We start from the raw sequence: 18,250 nt of genomic DNA, 5'->3' as shown, positions 1-18,250 counted from the left end.
GGCGCGGGCGCTGGAGCCCGAGGAGAGCAGCGCGCCGGCGGCGGCCATGGGCTAGCGGGCCCAGCCTAGCGGAGATAGCGCCCGCCCCGCGCGCGCCGGGAGCCCCGCACACAATAGCGGCGCGCGCAGCCCCGCGCCCTTCCCGCGCGCGCGCGCGCGCGCGCGCCCGCTCCTCGCCCCGCCCCGCGCGCGGGGAGCCTGGCTGCAGCCTCACCTGCAGCCCGGGAGGGGGCGGGTATTGTTCGCCAGCTGCCGTCACCGCTGCCCCGCCGGGGGCATGGGGGCCGCCCGGCGCCCCGGGCCGGGCCTGGCGAGGCCGCCGCGCCGCCGCTGAGCCGGGCCCCGCGGCAGCCGGGCGGCGCAGGTGAGGCCGGCCGCGCCATGGTGGACCCGGTGGGCTTCGCCGAGGCGTGGAAGGCGCAGTTCCCGGACTCGGAGCCGCCGCGGATGGAGCTGCGCTCGGTGGGCGATATCGAGCAGGAGCTGGAGCGCTGCAAGGCCTCCATCCGGCGCCTGGAGCAGGAGGTGAACCAGGAGCGCTTCCGCATGATCTACCTGCAGACACTGCTAGCCAAGGAGAAGAAGAGCTACGACCGACAGCGCTGGGGCTTCCGGCGCGCGGCGCAGCCCCCCGACGGCGCCGCCGAGCCCCGCGCGCCGCGCCCCCAGCCCGCGCCAGCCGACTGTGCCGACCCGCCGCCCGCCGACGAGCCCGAGGCCCGGCTCGACGGGGAGGGCTCCCCGGGCAAGGCCAGACCCGCGGCCACTCGCAGGCCCGGGGCCGCCGCTCCCGCGGACCACGACGACCGCGGGCCCCCCACCAGCGTGGCGGCCCTGCGTTCCAATTTCGAGAGGATCCGCAAGGGCCCTGTCCAGCCGGCGGCAACGGACGCTGAGAAGCCCTTCTACGTGAACGTCGAGTTCCACCACGAGCGCGGCCTGGTGAAGGTCAACGACAAAGACGTGTCGGACCGCATAAGCTCCCTGGGCAGCCAGGCCATGCAGATGGAGCGCAAGAAGTCCCAGCAGGGCGCGGGACCCGGCCCTGGGGACCCGCCCAGGCCCTCCTACCGAGGGCGCCTCTCCGAGAGCAGCTGCGGCCTCGACGGCGACTTTGAGGACGCGGAGCTGAACCCGCGCTTCCTGAAGGACAACCTGATCAACGCCAATGGCGGCAGCAGGCCCCCCTGGCCGCCCCTGGAGTACCAGCCCTACCAGAGCATCTATGTCGGGGGCATGATGGTGGAAGGGGAGGGCAAGGGCTCGCTCCAGCGCAGCCAGAGCACCTCGGAGCAGGAGAAGCGCCTTACCTGGCCCCGGAGGTCCTACTCCCCTCGGAGCTTTGAGGACAGCGGAGGCGGCTACACCCCAGACTGCAGCTCCAATGAGAACCTCACGTCCAGCGAAGAGGACTTCTCCTCGGGCCAGTCCAGCCGCGTGTCCCCGAGCCCCACTACCTACCGCACGTTCCGGGACAAGAGCCGCTCACCCTCGCAGAACTCCCAGCAATCCTTCGACAGCAGCAGCCCCCCCACGCCCCAGTGTCAGAAGCGGCACCGGCAGGGCCCGGTGGTGGTGTCCGAGGCCACCATCGTGGGCGTCCGCAAGACGGGGCAGATTTGGCCCAGCGATGGGGACAGCTTGTCCAGCAGGCTGCTTCAAGACGGCGCCTTCCATGGAGACGCAGGTGGGTACCTCTACCACCCTGGTGGGCACACCTGCCCCTGGCTGGAAACCACTGAGCAGTAGGGAATGTGGGGAGGAAAAGGTAGATAGTTTTTGGAGTGATTTTCAAATACTGTTGTGGACTGGAAGGATTCTTACTGATTCTGAGCCTGAACAAACTGCATCCCACCTTCCTCCCGAAGGCAGATTCCCAGCGTTTGGAATGGGATTGGGGTGGGAGGGGTGGTGTGTGGGATGGTCGGTGGCTCCTTCCTTTGGGTCTAGAGCCCTGTGCTTCTCGCGAGAGTACTCTCTGTGAGTTGGGACCAGGATGCCCTGGGCAGTCATCTCCTTGCCTTCTGATCCCCCGCACCCGAGCAGTAGGGATGGTATAAAGAGTGGGTCATCTCTGCTGCTTGGATGGAGGCTTTTAGCCGGGATTGATCCGTGTCTTGGGCAATCCCCGCCACCTGTCCTCAAGAGTTATATGACACGTTTGGGGAACCCAAGAGATGCCAGCTGCTCCCAGGCCATGGGAGTGTCAGGTTCGCTTGCTAGTCAGAGCAGGTGAAAATACGAATGAAGAGGAAATGAGGTGACCGACAGTTCTGACTCAGTGGGCCACTGAAGATCCCCAGGGTGAAGATTTTAGCCAGGGCTGAAGCAGGGCCACGCCTGTTCTGATCTGCCCAGTTTTGATGAGAGACATCAACCCGCATTACTCACCTCTGTGCGTCTTACCCTAGCTCCATTTTCTGATCCATCAGTGTGCTCTCGCGTCCTCGTCTTCCCTGCCCACCGGTGCTCATTTTGGGCTCCTAGTCCACCGTCTGACTCCTGGCCCTGAGATTAAACCTATGGGATTTGTGTATATAATACGTGTGCACATCTGAGTACAAATACCGTGAGGCACAGGGGTGACGGGACTGGGTTTTGAGATCCAGGCACAGTTCGTGATTGGAGTAAGGAGAGGGATTTGGGGGGGGTGGCGGGTGAGGCAATCGGCAGTCTCTCAGAGTCCTGGTCCCTGTTGGGCTGATCCGGTTTTCTGCTCCATTGATTCTTCTTTCTCTGCTGATGGAGTTGTATGTGCTTCGTTGGTCAGCATCCTCTTGAAACAAGTGAGGCTATTTTTGGCTCTGTGGAGTGGCCTCTTTGCGATCGGTGCCCCGTCCTGTTTGTTTTAGGCACATCTAGTTGCTGACTTCATCTGCTGCTGGGGTGGGCTGTGGTGTGTCGCCGGGATCTGCGGCCTGGCCCAGCCGCATCCCCTGAGTCCCTTGTGGGACGGGTTGGGGGGAGGCCGTAGTATTTAGAAGCCTGCTTTGCAGGCACGTCAGCTCCTCCGGGGTCTGGAGGATTGCCCTGTGGTCGCTGGGCACCAGCCCCGTCTGGCCAGCTGTCGGCCGAGCGAGCCAGCTTGAACTGGTCCTCGGCGCCCGCCAGGGTGTGGGAGAACGTCCTTAATGAAGCAGAAAATGGGACGTTTTCGTGGAGACCTACAACCTGAAACCATGATGTCTTGCTGGGGGAATTCGGAGTCTCCAGGGACCAGGGCCCTGTTGGAGGGGGTGTGTTTCGGGACCCTCCCTGCGGGCCGTCTCCCCGAGCTCACAGCTCCTCGCCTGCCTCTCAGCCCCTGCACGCAGGAGAACCCGGCTCCGTGGGTGACGCTGGGTAGGTTCCAGCCAAGGAGTTAATTTGACAGCTTGGACCCCACTCCTAGCACTCTCTGGGTCCTTCTCCGAAAGTCCTCAAGGTCCCACGTTCTCTCTCCTGTTAGGTTTTGAAACTCTTGGTGGTTTTAGCTTCGGGAGCCTGTAAACTCAGTACCCAGCACGCTCCTCTGAGCGTCGTGGCTGGAGGGGAAGGAGAGACCCATGGGCGCGGCCATCTGTCTCTGTCCTGACTGTTTACCCATGTTCTTTAGATGCCTGCTGGCCAGGGCTGCGCCTCTGAAATGTGACAATGAGGAAAATCGCTGTGGGGAGGGAGTGGAAGTCACCTAATTCTCTGACGCAACAGCAGCCACCTACGTGAGGCCCGGCCCTAGTAGCTTCAGAGCCTCTTTGCTCTCGTATTTCCGAGTTGAGGGAAGGAGCTGAAATGACCACCAGCCGCTGTGCGCCAGGCATGGTGACAGCATGCTTCAGGCAGGGCCCCCTGTGAGCTCTCCATCACCCCACCTGCTCCACATCTGCAGGTAGGGATGCAACCAGGAAGTGGCAGAGCTGGGCCTCCAGGCCCCGTGGGAATGCAGAGCCCGTGTTCTTCCCACTGCCCCACACATGCCTGAAAAATGCGAGTGGGGGAGTCCAGGGGTCCTTCGAGCTTCGCACACCCAGGACCCACCGGCTGTGAGCTCTGCTGTGTGCAAGCCTGTCCCTCCTACAGTAGGGGCTGCATAGAAGGAGAGTGTGTGGTCCTTGCCCTCTGGGAGCTTAAAAGTTAATGGGAGACAGGAACACACACATCACTTACGTGTTCAGAGGGCGAGCCATCAGGGAAGCTTCCGGAAATAGCCGCATTGGGGAGGGGCCTTGTCTAGGGCAGAGGGTGGGGGCTGCCGTCTGCCCCTGAGGAGCAGTGGAGCAGAGGCTTCTGTGACTCTGGACTGTGCTTTGTCCTTTATTTATTTATTTCGTGGTACTATATGACATAAAATTTACTACCTTCACCCACATTAGCCGTTTTTAAGTGTACAGATCAGTGGTATCAAATACGTTCACGTAGTTGTGCGACCATCGCCACTGTCCGTCTCCGGGACTTTTCATCTTCCCGAGCTGCGACTCTGTCCCCATCAAGCAGCAGTGTCCCCTCCCCCAGCCCCTGGGACCCTCTCCTCTACTTTCCGTCTCTGTGATTCCATGACTCTTGGCACCTCGTCACAGGAGTGGAATCACACACATTACGTGTCCCTCCGTGTCTGGCTAATTTCACTTTGCATCATGTCCCCAAGTGTCATCCACGTGGTGTCACATCCACGTGTGCGTCTTGAAGGCAGGGATCCCTGGTTCATTCCTGGGCCTCCCGTGGAGCCCAGTTCAGAGCCATACACACAGCACATCCCCAAGATCCTGTCCTCCTTTCCACAGCCGGGGGGCCAGGTCGGGAAGGTGGGAAGGTGGCTGGTCATTGGGAAGCGTCTTAGCTGTGTCCACCCCTGTCCCTTAAACTCCTTTCGAGGACTTTGGCCACCCTTTCCTGAGAGAGGCCACACAACCAAGGGCCTTTCCTCTTTTAGGTCTGAGGCGCCCCCAGCCCTGAGTGTCCCTTGTGAGATGGGACCCTAGATCTTGTGTTTCTTCCTGGGCGCTCCTGCAAGTGGCTGCCCCGTTGTTTCACATTTCTGTTAAGCAGCTTAATTTGCTCTTTGGATTCTGGTGACATGTTATCAGAATGATCGCAGCTTTGTTTTTCCCTTGGGTGGTTGAATGGACCGGCCGGCGACGAGCGTGAGTAACTGTGGGGCGGGAAAAGGTCACCCAGGCCTGGCCTGGGCTCCACCGGCATCTTTAGACCAGAGCCTGCCTCCACCTCCAAGTTGAGTGCAGGCTCCTCCCGGGGGACAGAGGCAGAGTCCGAGACCATTTAAATCATCACCAGGGTGGAAACGGAATGTACATCCAATTTTACAAGGATTCTCCAGCTCGGGAAGGATGACCTTCATGTTTCGGGAACAGAAGGAAGCATTCTGGACCTTTCACTGAAGGAGCTGGGAGTGTAGATTCATGTGGGTCCAGGGGTAGGTGACCCCCATTCCTCCCTGTTGCTTCTGGCTTCAATAGCCGCCTCCCCTCCCTGGCTGGGAATCCCGTGGTCCAGCCTGCCCTGTGGTTCCACATTCACGGTGAACGGATGGGCATCTTCTCCGGTTGCCAGACAACAGGCCTGAATTTTGACTGAGGCTGCGTTTCAGATCAAGGCTCAGGAGAAGGTGGTGGTGGATTTATTAACTCTGAACCCCACAGGGGTCTTGACCCCGACTAGAATTATAATCCCTGTGGCTCATGTAGGATTTTTTCCTTATTTTTGAAAAAATGTAATAACTTCAATTAAAATAACTTATTTATGTAACATGTGATAGGTTTTTCTTTATTGTGGTAAAATAAATGTAGCAAAACGTGGCATTTTCACCTTTTTTCCGTGTTCAGTGGCATTCTGTATATTCATGCTGTTGTGTAACCATAACTGTCTCTAGAACTTTCCATCATTCCTACCAGAAACTCTATCCGTTACGCAATAACTCACCTTTCCTCCACCCCCAGCCCCTGGCAACCACTGCTGTACTTTCGGTCTGTTTTCTGTGAATTTATTTGTTTCACATACCTCATGTGAGTGGAATCATGTAATATTTGTCCTTCTGCGTCTGGCCTGTTTCACTAAGTTAGGGTTTTGAAGTTGCCGGGTAGCATTCATCCTTGACGCCCCATCTCTGGTCCTTCAGAGGTGTCTTCTCTTCAGGAGAACACCTGTTAGCCATGGCGATGTTTCCCTGGCTTTCGCACCCAGGTGTTTGAAGCAGCCCAGCATGTTAGTGATCTGGGGCAAAATGCCACAGACTGGGGGCTTCAACAACAGAAATCGATTTTGCCTGCAATTCTGGAGGCTGGGAGTCCAAGGTCAAGCTGCTGGCAGGATTGGTTTCCTCGGAGGCCTCTCCTTGGCTTGTAGACGGTCCTCCCCTTCACATGGTGTTCCCTCTGTGCCTGTGGACCCCTGGTGGCTCTGTGTGTGTCTAAAATCTCCTCTTCTTATAAGGACATGATTCAGATTGGATAGACCCCACCCTGATGACCCCATTGTAACTTAATCACCTCTTGAGAAACTCATCTCCAAATACAGTCACGTTCTGAGGTGCTGGAGGCTAGGACCTCGACGGGTGAATTTCGGGGGGACACCAGTTTGGCCCCCAGGACTCAGTGAGTCCCTCATTGGGCAGCAGAGAGACGGTGTGTGTGTTGTGCTCACCAGCCGGGTTTTGGGAGGAGTTCAGGTGGAGCTGGGCAGCCTGGTGGGCCAAGACCACCCGGCCGGGTGTCAGGAGAGCTGCGTCCCAACACTTCACGTGGCCACATCTCTCTCCTCATCTAAAACGTCAGGGGTTGGACCCTGTTGTTGCTAAGATCCTTTCCTTCCTTTCTTTATTTTTTCTTTTCTTTTCTTTCTTTTTTTTTTTTTTTTGGCCTCGCGGCTTGTGGGACCTTAATTCCTGGACCAGGGATTGAACCTGGGGCCACGGTAGTGAAAGTGCTGAGTCCTAACCACTGGACCGCCAAGGAAGTCCCTTTAACTTTTTTTCTTTAAAATTTATGAACACAATTTTTCCACGTCTTTCTTCTTTACTCTGGTTTGTACCTATGTTTCCTTTACTAAGGTAACCACCTGTCCCCCGTTCAGGCACTCAGAGGTATTTATTGAGCATCTACTAAGTGCTAGGCACTGTCTCCTGGAAATTCTCTCTTGCCTTTATTCACGGGTTTGTGGAAAGGCTTCTTTCCATGCGCCTTGCCTTTAAAAAACCAGCGCAGACAAACAAAACCTTCGTAATGTCCTTGCGTCTTCCCTGACTGTGTATCTTTCTTTAGCTGTATGTCTGCAGCTATTTCCTGTGAATCCTGTGTCTGTCCGGCTTCCTTCTTCAGGGTGGTGAGATCCTCTAGACAGAGACCTACCTTGGTGTCTGTGTCTTGGGTGCTGTGGTGTTTGTGGGTCACGGATGGAATGAGACCCCCATCTCTGAGGTTTCTGTTTGGTCCGGCCCCTCCTTGTCCGAGCCCCACTCCGCTTTCCCCCATCTAATAATCGGTATTGATTTTGGGGGGCCTGACGACACCGGTGCCCCAGAAAGGAAGCTTGTTAGCTGTGGAGATGTCCTGGAGGTTATTTTTCCTTCTTTGCTGAGGTTTGGGCTCCTCTCAGTCAATCGCAAGAGCTTCCTGAATCCCTGGCCTGGGGCCTGCTAATCATCTCTCTTGGATTCTGGTGCCCCCTGGCCACTGCCACCTTGCAAAACGGGGACTTGGCGGTGGCAGTGCCCCGGGTAGACGCGCCTGCCGAGGTGGGGCAGGGGGTGGGGCGGGCGGGGACTGCCGATGCCTGACCTGGGAAGTAAACACGACTTGGGTGGAGGCTGTTTCTCGTGCCCTCGGAACATTCTTGTGAAGTGGCTGGAGTGAGATTATACGCTATCGTCAGGTTGGGTCTGAGGGGGTGTGAGACACACACACCCGCCCAAGGTCAGGCCTTGGTGGAGGGGCTGGTGCTGTCCTCTCTCCTAGGCTGGGGGGTGATGCCTGTCGCATGAGAGTGGGCACCGAGTGACCTCCCCAGAGGTGGAGGGGACCTGATCAGTTGTTTGGCAAACAAAAAAAACCTCCCGGAAAGTGTTGTAACCCTGTACATCCAGCTGGGGCACCTGGCTCAGATTCCTGCGGCAGGTCAGGTGGCAAAGCGCCCAAGAGGACAGACGTGTTGGAAGGATGCTGCCTGTCCATCTGCCTTTTCCCTTCAGCAGTCAGGGCACTGGGGCAGGGTCATGGTGCTGACAGGCTCTGCTGTGGGCAGTCCTGGGAGGTGCAGAGGGGCAGGGGCTGTCTGGGAAAAGGTGACAGAGGTGGCCGGCCGTGTGCACAGAGGGGTCAGCGCATGGCCCAGGGAGCACTAGGAAGGAGCTGTCAGTGGCTGGGAGACCGTGTGGAGACACTGGAGGGAGCAGGAGGGCCCTGCTGCCCCAGCTGCCTGGGGAGCCGGGCCTGCAGAGCCGGGGGCGAGCAGTCCCAGGGCATCCTCCCAGGTGCCTCTGTCGGCATAAGAAGGGCTTTGAAGATTTGCTTCCTTTTACAGGCCTGACCTGCTCCCTTTAAAAAAATGCTGCCGGGGGGCTTCCCTGGTGGTGCAGTGGTTAAGAATCCACCTGCCAATGCAGGGGACACGGGTTTGATCCCTGGTCCGGGAAGATCCCACATGCCGCGGAGCAGCTAAGCCCGTGTGCCACAACTACTGAAGCCCGCATGCCTAGAGCCCGTGCTCCGCAACAAGAGAAGGCACCGCAATGAGAAGCCCGCGCACCGCAACGAAGAGCAGCCCCCACTCGCTGCAACTAGAGAAAGCCCACGTGCAGCAATAGAGACCCAACTCACACACACACACACACACACACACACACACACACACACACACACGCACACACGCACACAGAATGCTGCCGGGGTTAGTTGGTCTGCCAGGGGAGCAGGAAGAGATTGTCTGCGGGTAACACATGTACACATACCAAGGGTAGCCTTCTGGAACAGATGTCCACATAGTCTGGGGAAAGAATGCAGACCTTGAAGGTACGAGACCTGGACATGCCTGAGATCCAGCATGTGGCTTTTGTGCAGGGACTTGGTTCTGTCAGCTGGAGAGGACGCCCCCTCCTTGGGGGCTTGGTGGGAGCCTGAGTGCCCAGGATGGTGGCCCCTGGGACCTGGCCCCCTCTCTGGTCTCACAGAGTCACCCCCTCAGGCATCTAATGTCAGTTGATTGAACACCACTTAGCAAGCGATTTTAAAGGAGAAATGCATAATTCAGTAGGTGCAGGCCTTTTCACCCACTGGGCTCAGCAGACCCCTTCATCCCCCTCTGTTCCCTCTCCTAATGTGTCCTCCTGGGCTGAGTGGTCTTAAAGGTACAGGATGTGTGTATTTTTCTGCATCGTGGCCCCAAAGGAGAGCCAGCTGCTTCACCTAGTGCGCTGTTCTGTCGTCCCAGGGCACCTGGGGCCGCGCACGCCCCCGTAGGGTAGAATGGGGTCTCTTGCAGTGTTCCTGGGGGCCTGGGAAGCTAGGAGCTGCAGGGAGAGAGACGGCTTGATTTTTTCTCATCGGCCCCCCCCCAAGTTTGTAGAGGGAAAGCTTAGAACCACTTGGTTCTCGTTTTTAGTGATTGTGAGGCCGAAAGAGAGAAAGTAAGAACCACAGACTTCCTTACTTCAGTGAGCAACAGAGGAGGAAGACAGGAAGCCACGAGAGTGGCTCATGCTCGGTGCACTCAGGCTGCTGTGCGGGCTGCCCAGGGCTCCGCCAAGCAGAGGGTGCTGCCCTGGGTCGTGTGGAGGGGACACAGGACAGCCGGGCCCCGTGTGGCATCTGAACCATTTTCAGTGTCCAGCTCAGCTGCATCAAGTATTGGGTTGGCCAGAAAGTTCATTTGGGTTTTCCATACCATCGTAAGGAGAAACCCAAACGAACTTTTTGGCCAACCCAATACATTCACATTGTCGTGCCACCATCACCACCACCATCTCCAGAACCTTTTCCCAAAACGAGACTCTGTCCCCATCAAGCAGTAACTCGCCCCTCCCCCTCCCTAGCCCCTGGCACCCCCGGTGACCCGCCGTCTGTGGATCTGCTGTGGGGCCTCTCGGAAGTGGACTCACATGGCCCTTGTCCTCTTGCGTCTGGCTTGTCTCACTCAGCGTGATGTCTTCACCGTTTCTCCCTCAGACCTCGGTGGTGGTTGGACAGCAGGACCACGACCAGGCCAAGCTGACCGAGGCCTCTGCTCGTGGGGAGGCACATGGTGCTTGCGGAGCGGGCTGTGTCTTGCACAGCACCGTCCCTCACAGGGGCCCCTGAGGAGGAGCAGCAGGGATCCCCATAGCTGAGCTGTCTGAGGCTTTAGGTGAGGAGCTGGGGGAACCTGCAGGCTCGTGGTTGTATAGATGGGGCAGTCTTCATCCCTGGCCCTCCCCAATCTCGTGGAGTGGCTGTGCTGTGAGCGGGGACGTGCAGGCTGGGCCAGCCACGCCGGTGCCCCCCTCTCCTGTCCTCTCCGAGGCGCGGGGGTCCCCGTGCTGGGCTCAGAGCCGTTGTCCAATTGACTGGAAGGCCCTGCGATGTGACCTGTGAACTCTTAGGTGATGCTCGGCCTGGCGGCTCAGCCTCTGGGTGTGTGTGCAAGCCGGCACGTGCAAAAGCAGGATTCGTATCTGCTCAAATCTTAGACCAAAAAATGTAACTCACTTATGAATGTTGACTTCTGAAAGCTTTCCACTTTCTCCCCTGGGAACACGGGTGGAAGTGTCTGCTTTGGGGCCCCGTGGGGTGATGGGCATGGTCTGGATCCGAGACCGCCATGCCTGTGGGCGCCCGCTGGGAGGCCCTGTGGGATAGCATCTTGCTGGGGGCAGTCGGATGGACCCCCTTGCCCCCCCCTACCAGGCACCTGGACAGCCGCTGTCAGAATTCGGCTCTAAAACTCCAGGGTGTGATGATGAACATCAGTCTGGGTACCCCTCCTGTGGTATTTTGTCAGCACCCAGATGGTGCAAGTCGCTCTAGGGCAGACTGTGCGGAGGGGTCAGCGAGACTCCAGAAGGCGGGGTAGGGAAGTATTGGAGACCCGGTCCCCACACTGCTTGTCACCTCCCAGCTTCCCCTGCCCCGTGGGCCCTGTGCTGTTAATCCCTGCTATGTCTGCAGTCTTGGGGTGCAGAAACCCCGGCAGGGTAGCAGGGAAAGTTAGAGGGCTGAGACCCGGCTGCTGGCTGCCTGGGAGAGGCCCTTTATTCTAACCGCTGGGCTGGGACACTGATTCCGTAGGTGGCAGGTGGGAAACCATCCCAGTCGGCTGATGCGGTGCGGCAGGCAGGGGCATGAGTGCCCTGCTGGGCACTCCAAGAGTAGGGGGGACATCTGGGAGGAGAACAGAACGTGTCTGTCTCTCTCTGTCTCTCCCTCCTTCTCTCTCTCTCTCCCTCTCCCCACTTTCTCTCTGGCCCCAAAGCACTGGGCCCCCTCAAGTATGTGAGTGGATCAGAGCCGTTCCTAAGGGAGGAGAGTCACTTTATGTTTATTGAATTCCAAGGCAGGCATGATGGGGCATGACAGTAAATAAGACCTTGGACATCAAAGGCCAAGGCGAGGCTTTCTTGGGGGAGCTCCCTCTGTCATCGGGGACATCCATGCCGGCCCCATAGGGCTCGGGGACGTGCAGACCAGGCAGGAGCAGCGGGTCAGGACCCTTGTACTGTCCCTTGGCTTTTCCCCTTCACAGCTATTTTCAGGGGGCTTTTTAAAGGCTGGGCTGGGCTGTGGTTCACTTGGGAAGGGTCTGGGGGGTTCATTTGACTGGGCCTCCTATGGGTCAGCGGGACAGCACGTGACATCTAGGGGCCCGGGTCCTTCCCGGTGTCCTTGGACGTGTCCGGGCTGTAGCTTTACTCTGCTCGGTGCCACTGAGCCCAAAGACTCAGCAGGAACTGGGGGGGCATTTGAGCTGGTGGAGATTGAAGGCAGTGTCTCTGTCCTGGTTGCCCACATGGACCACCTCTGCTGTAGTTAGAAAAATCACACACATCCCCACAGCTGGTCACTCCTGGCAAGTCTGATTTGTGAGGTTCTTCTTGTTTTTGTTTATCAATATCAGTTTCCCTGGGTCAGCAGTCCAGCATGGCTTAGCTGGGTCTTCTGCTCAGGGTCTCCAAAGTCTGCAAAGTGTTGGCAGGGGCCACATTCCCATCTGGAGCTCCACATCCCCTCACCAGCCCAGGTTGTTGGCAGAATCAGTTCCTGGTGGTTGTAGGACTGAGGTCCCTGTTTTCTTGCTGCCTGTCGGTGGCTCCCAGCTCCCAGAGGCCTCCACTCTTCATAAGCACTTTCTACACGGATATCTGATTTCCTCTTCCGAGCCAACCTGGATTTCTGGAACTCTCCCTGGGTGATCTCCTCTGCAGCCAGGCTTGAGAATTTGTCTACCTCCAGAGTCCATGAGCACTAGCTATGTGTCTTGAACAGTTGTCATGTGGAAGAGGGAGTAGGTTTCTTTAGGGTCATACCTGGGAGGCTGGTCTGTTACTAATGGTTAGAAGCTTCAGGGAAACACATTTCTGCTCAGTGTTAAGGGAGGTTTTCTTTTCTTCCTGACTTTACATAAAATCATATCTCTGATTATTTTATGTAGCTGAGATCTAGCTGCACTGGGGGTCCTGCTTTTGTCAGTTAGCGTGAGCATTTTCTTGTTTTACTCAATATTTTGTAAACATTATTTTTAAAGTCTACATTATTACTTTGTAATAGAGTTATAGCTTACCTGATCTAATTTTAATGAATTTTGTTGGACACTTAACGTTTATTAAATGTAGCTCGTTATTATAATGTTTCAGCGAGCATCTTTTTTTTTTAAATGAAGCTTTATTGAGATATAATTCACGTACCATACAATTTGCCCATTTAGAATGTACAATTTGATGGGTTTTGGTATATTGCATTATTAACTTTTTAAAATTATATTTTTGGGTATGTCTGTATATATAAGAATAACACTTACCATTTTAAGCATTTTTTAGTCCATAGATCAGCGATAGTAAGCACATTACCTTGTTGTGCAGCCATCACCACCATCATCTCCAGAATTCTTTTCATCTTGCAAAACTGAAATCTGTGTCCTTTAAGCAATAACGCCCCCTCCCTCCCCCGGCTCCTGGCACCACCATCCACTTTCTGTCTCTGAATTTGACTGCTACAGGGACCTCACAGAAGTGGACTCATACAGTATTACTATAAACGTCTTATTTCATCGAGAATAATGTCTTCGGGGTTCATCCACGTTGTAGCATGTGTCAGAGTTTCCTCCCTTTTTAAGGCTAAATACTTATCCCGTTGTTTTGTACTTAAACCACGTTTTGTTTTAAGTACAATTCAGTGACATTCATTAGTCAGTGAGCATCTCGTCTTTTTACATGTGCTTCCATTTGCATTTCCGCTCCCTCCTTGAGGGTGAGCATCTGTCAGCGGATTTAGTCGGGGTGTGGGTGGTTTTAAGACACTTGATATCTGCCACCAAATTACCTTCCAGAAACGCTGTTCCAGTTTACCTGTGGTTTTGCAATGCATCCTCTGCTGTCCTCTGACTTCTTTCTTGCCAAGCTGGGTCTCACCATAACTCCTGATACCTTGGTGCTCCCTAAGCACTCTGGATCAAGAGAGGCTCAGAGCTGGGGCCACGCCAGTCCCGTCTCTCATTTGGGAAGATCTCTGAGGCTACCAGCTATGTGACAGTCCTTTGTCAGCTCCGTAGTCCTTGGCAGGGAAGGAACTCACTGTCTCCTTGTTTAGCATAGAAGCTGCTATCTTATTGCTGCTCTGGGCTGCTTGTAATCGAAACCGAAAAGCACTTCAGCCTCCTTTGCATGCATCCTGGCCGTGGATTGAGTCAGCTAGACAGCATTGTCCAGTTAGTTCTGGGCCCTGGAGTTCCTACCTGCCTTAAGGGAAACTCCAAAGAAGCCAAATACTGTGATGAAAAGGGATTTTACAGAAGGTAGTACGTGGTTGCACTCAGGCTGCAGAAGCTGGCAGAAGCTGGGCCAGGGCAGCAGGACGCTGTTGGGCTTGTCAGGTCAAACTCCTCCCTGTGCCTGAGGACTTGGAGCCTGTAGGCTGTGTAGTTGTGTAGGCTGTATGGTTTTGTAGGCTGTGTGGTTGTGTAGGCTGTGTGGTTGTGTAGGCTGTGTGGTTGTGTAGGCTGTGTGGTTGTGTGGTTGTGTAGGTTGTGTGGTTGTGTAGGCTGTAGGCGGGGCAGGTACATACAGGAAGGTCATATATGGAGGGTGGGCAATGTGGTATAATGGCCTTGGGGAGGAAAGGGGAGGGATGGACTCTTCCATGCTGGTGAGTTGTCTTACACCGCAGATGATCTGTCTTATATTTAAGTGCTCACTGCAGCTGGGAGCCAGCACTTCTGGAGTCTTAACCATCAAAGCTTGTGAGCTATAGAGCTGGGGCTCTCACTTGCTCCCTCTTCTCTCTGTTGCCTGTCTTGGCTGTGCCGTCAGCTGCTGTTCTGATTCTGAGTAAATCACTTAAACCCTGTGGGCCCCTGACTTCCCCCCACCCCCCACCCCATAAATGAGGAAGCTGCGCGGTAGCATCTTTAAGATCTCTTTAGTTTTGTGATTCCAAATAAAATGAAGTCATGTTGCTCTGAGTTGCCAGCAAGTCACTTGGAAAACCTTACTGGCAGGTGTCCCGAAGCAGTCTTCCCGTAAGACCCCAGTTGGGCCTGGCTGCCTGCAGTGATGGGTCCAGGGAGCCCGCGGTGGGCCTGGCTGCCTGCGGTGATGGGTCCAGGGAGCCCGCGGTGGGCCTGGCTGCCTGTGGTGATGGGTCCAGGGAGCCCGCGGTGGGCCTGGCTGCCTGTGGTGATGGGTCCAGGGAGCCCGCGGTGGGCCTGGCTGCCTGCAGTGATGGGTCCAGGGAGCCCGCGGTGGGCCAGGGGGTGGATTTGGCTCTGTGTGTACATTTAATGGGAACCAGGATGCTTCTTTGCTGGTTGATTTATCTCCCCTACTGTCCACTGGCCAGCCCTAGCTAGGGTCGGCCCCCAGGGCGGGCACAGATGCTCAGGCTGTGCAGGTGTCACCTGCGTAGCGTGCTGAAAGGCATAGCGTGGACAGCTGCGGGGGGCCCGGCCTCAATGTGAGAGAGGGTGCGGGCAGCGTGGAGGGCGTCTGCCGGGGCAGAGGTGGTAGTATCCAGGCAGGTGGTTGGCAGCGGGAAGCCTGGAGGTGCCAACTGGTGTCTTGCCAGCCAGAGCACAGCCCTGCGTGGTCAGGAACGCTTGTGCTGAGGCCAGCCCTGAGACGGCGGGGCTTGCATGCAAGGCTCTACCTGCAGCATCTCTGTGCCGTGGGGTTGGGGGACTTTTGGTACCTTGGGGCCATTGTTTTCATGCATCACAGATGGCCAGTCCTCAAGCAGCCTGCTGCCTCCCGGGCCCCACCCGGGATCAGAGTCTGAGGGGAAGCTCTCTGTCTAGTCCCTGTTACTTTCTGAGCATCCTCAGTGTCTGCCAGAGCAAGGACTGTCTTGTGCCCGGGCTGGCCAGCCCCGGGGATGGGTTGGTCAGTCTGGAGGACACGAGGAGGAGAAGGAGACTGCGCTGACCGTCTGCACTGCCGTGGGGCTCAGATGCCTCAGCAGAAGTCCGTGCTTTCCTTCAGGACTTCTTGTTTGGTGAGCTCGACTGGGACTCCCAGGGACCCCCAGAGCGGCTGGCATTCCCTCTCTGGCGGTCTTGCAGGAGAGAGGACCCCTCCTTTTACTGGAACTTTGCACTTGGGTTTGGCTTTACGCTTTGTAATAGAATCCCGTGTGCCTTCTGGGATCTGAGCCCCACTCCACCCTGCAGAGAGCTGGGTGGTACCCGCCATTGGCAGAAGCTTAGACCGGTCAGAAGGTTCCATGGCAGAGCCTGGATTTGAACCAGGCGTGGTTACGTGAGCCTCTGCTCTTCACTGCGGTATTGGGGTGGCCAACCTTTCCTTAAAGGGCCAGATAATAGCTAATTTAGGCTTTGTGGCTGAGAGGCGAAATTGAGACTATTAGGAAGGTACTTATATAACCACTTAAAATGTAATTGCTTAAAAATCGTTATAAGATCCATTCTCAGATCCTGGGTCACACAAACGGGTAGTGACAGGCTGGCTTTGGCCCGTAGCTTGCTGCCCGCTGTCCTGCAGTGCGCTGTCTCCTGATTCCTGGTGATTGTGAAATGAGATGACGGAGCCGCGTGTGGGTGTCTCTCCTCTGTGCCCGGGAGCCCTTGTGAGGCAGGTAGGGTCAGTCCTCCTGTCCCTGTGAGGCCTCCTTCCTGCAGGAAGTTGCGGGGGTGGGAAGCAGGGGTGGGGAGCGGTCACCAACAGCTCCCTGTCTCTCCCCTGCATCCTGCTGCTTCCGAATGTTTATCCCCCAAAACCAGGCTGCCCGTGGGTTCATGAGGGTTGAAGCTGGGTGATGGGAATGGTATTCGTGATACTGTGCTCTCGATTTTGTATGTGCTGGAAATTTCCTGTAATAAAAAGTTAAGAAAATAGTCATTTATTGATCAAAGTTACAAAAGAGAACCCTCCACCTTGAGAGAACAGGGTGTTGGAATCCTGACTCTTTCTCAAGCTCCAAATATGTGTGAGTCGAATCTAACTCATCTGCTCCCTAGTAGCAGATGTTCCGGGAAAGCCAAGCTGTACTTGAGCCACTCCATCTATCATCCATCCCTCCATCCATCCATCCCTCCATCCATCCATCCCTCCATCCATCATCCGTCCCTCCATCCACCATCCGTCCCTCCATCCACCATCCGTCCCTCCATCCATCCATCCATCCCTCCATCCATCCATCCATCCCTCCATCCATCATCCATCCCTCCATCCATCATCCGTCCCTCCATCCATCCCTTCATCCATCATCCATCCCTCCATCCATCGTCCATCCCTCCATCCATCATCCGTCCCTCCATCCACCATCCGTCCCTCCATCCACCATCCGTCCCTCCATCCATCATCCATCTCTCCATCCATCCAACCATCTGCCTTAGTCCATTCGGGCTGCTATACCAGAGTACCATAGACTGGGTGGTTTATAAACAACAGAAATGTATTTCTTGGAGGCTGAAAGTCCAAGACGAGGGTGCCAGGAGATTCAACGTCTGGTGAAGGTCCACTACTTCCCAGTTCATAGATGGCTGTCTTCTCACTGTGTCCTCACATGGCAGAAAAAGTGGTGGATTTCTCTGGGGTCTCTTTTATAAGGACACTAATCCCATTCATGAAGGTTCCACCCTCATGACTGAATCACCTCCAAAGGCACCCTCTCCTAACACCATTGCACGGGGGATTAGGTTCTGACATACAGATTTTAGGGGGACACAAACATTTATTCCATAGCTCCATCCATCCATCCATCATCCTTCTACCATCCAAATATCCATCCATCCATTTACTCATCATCCATCCATCTGTCGTCCAACCATCCACCTATTTGTTCATCTGAAGTTTGTGTAGCACCTGCTGGGGTCCAGACTCCATGCTTAGGCCTCGACACAGTCCATGACCCCAGGGAGCTCATAGACATTGATAAATGGGGGCTGCAATGGAGGTCAGTACCAGGTGGGCACCAAGAAGGGCTATCTCTGCTGGGTTAGCTCACAGAGGGCATCACGGAGGGAGCGGCCAATTGTTTGGATCTTGAATGGACCCCACTGAAAAGGAGAGTGTTAGGCCATTGTGGGGGATGGGGAGAGGGGGCATTTCAGACGGAGGCAGCCTGTGCACAGAGGCCTGGAGGAGTGGGACAGCAGGGTTCTGCAAGGCTTGGGACAGCTGGAGCATGGCTTTGGGATGAGGGACTGACTGGCGATGAGGTGGGGAGATCTGGTGTGCCTCCCACCCTGGGCCAGAGAAACCCCCCAGTGACGCCTGCATGAAAGATGGGGTGAGTATGGGGTGGGAGAGCCACCCTGCAGCCACGGGCCTTGCTCGGTGCCCCGCCCGGGCCATTGTGGGTTCCGGGGCCCCTTCTGGACAGAACTCCTCCTCAGCTGGGCGGCTGCCAGCCTCGCTTGGGCCGAGCAGGTGTGGCTTACCTGCACTCACCTTTGCTTTGACTTCTTCGCTCACGGACTCCTGTTGGGGAGCAGCGGTCCAGACAGTGTGGAGTTTTGTGTCTGCCTGCAGAGCAGATGCGCTCGATCCTCAGTGTTGGTGGACCTTTGCGCTTCACTTGGCTCCTCCGGGCCGGGGTGGGGCGGCTGTCTGCACTGCACA

At 56.1% G+C, this 18,250-nt stretch overlaps 1 protein-coding gene across 2 annotated transcripts in view; it reads left to right on the top strand.

Moving 5' to 3' along the window:
* The first annotated feature begins 201 nt into the window (after window positions 1–201).
* BCR (BCR activator of RhoGEF and GTPase) overlaps window positions 202–18,250 on the top strand; it is a 101,783-nt gene continuing 83,734 nt past the window's right edge. Inside the window, exon 1 of one of the 2 annotated variants that reach the window (XM_033439696.2) lies at window positions 202–1,687. In XM_033439696.2, the coding sequence (XP_033295587.1) occupies window positions 382–1,687 (1,306 nt within the window). In that variant the 5' untranslated portion in view covers window positions 202–381. The remainder of the gene's footprint in view (window positions 1,688–18,250) is intronic. The other variant, XM_004276061.4, reaches the window with a different exon arrangement.

The sequence above is a fragment of the Orcinus orca genome, chromosome 15 (genome assembly GCF_937001465.1).
Source record: "Orcinus orca chromosome 15, mOrcOrc1.1, whole genome shotgun sequence".
Lineage (NCBI taxonomy): Eukaryota > Metazoa > Chordata > Mammalia > Artiodactyla > Delphinidae > Orcinus > Orcinus orca.
This window is presented reverse-complemented; position numbering and strand designations above follow the sequence as displayed.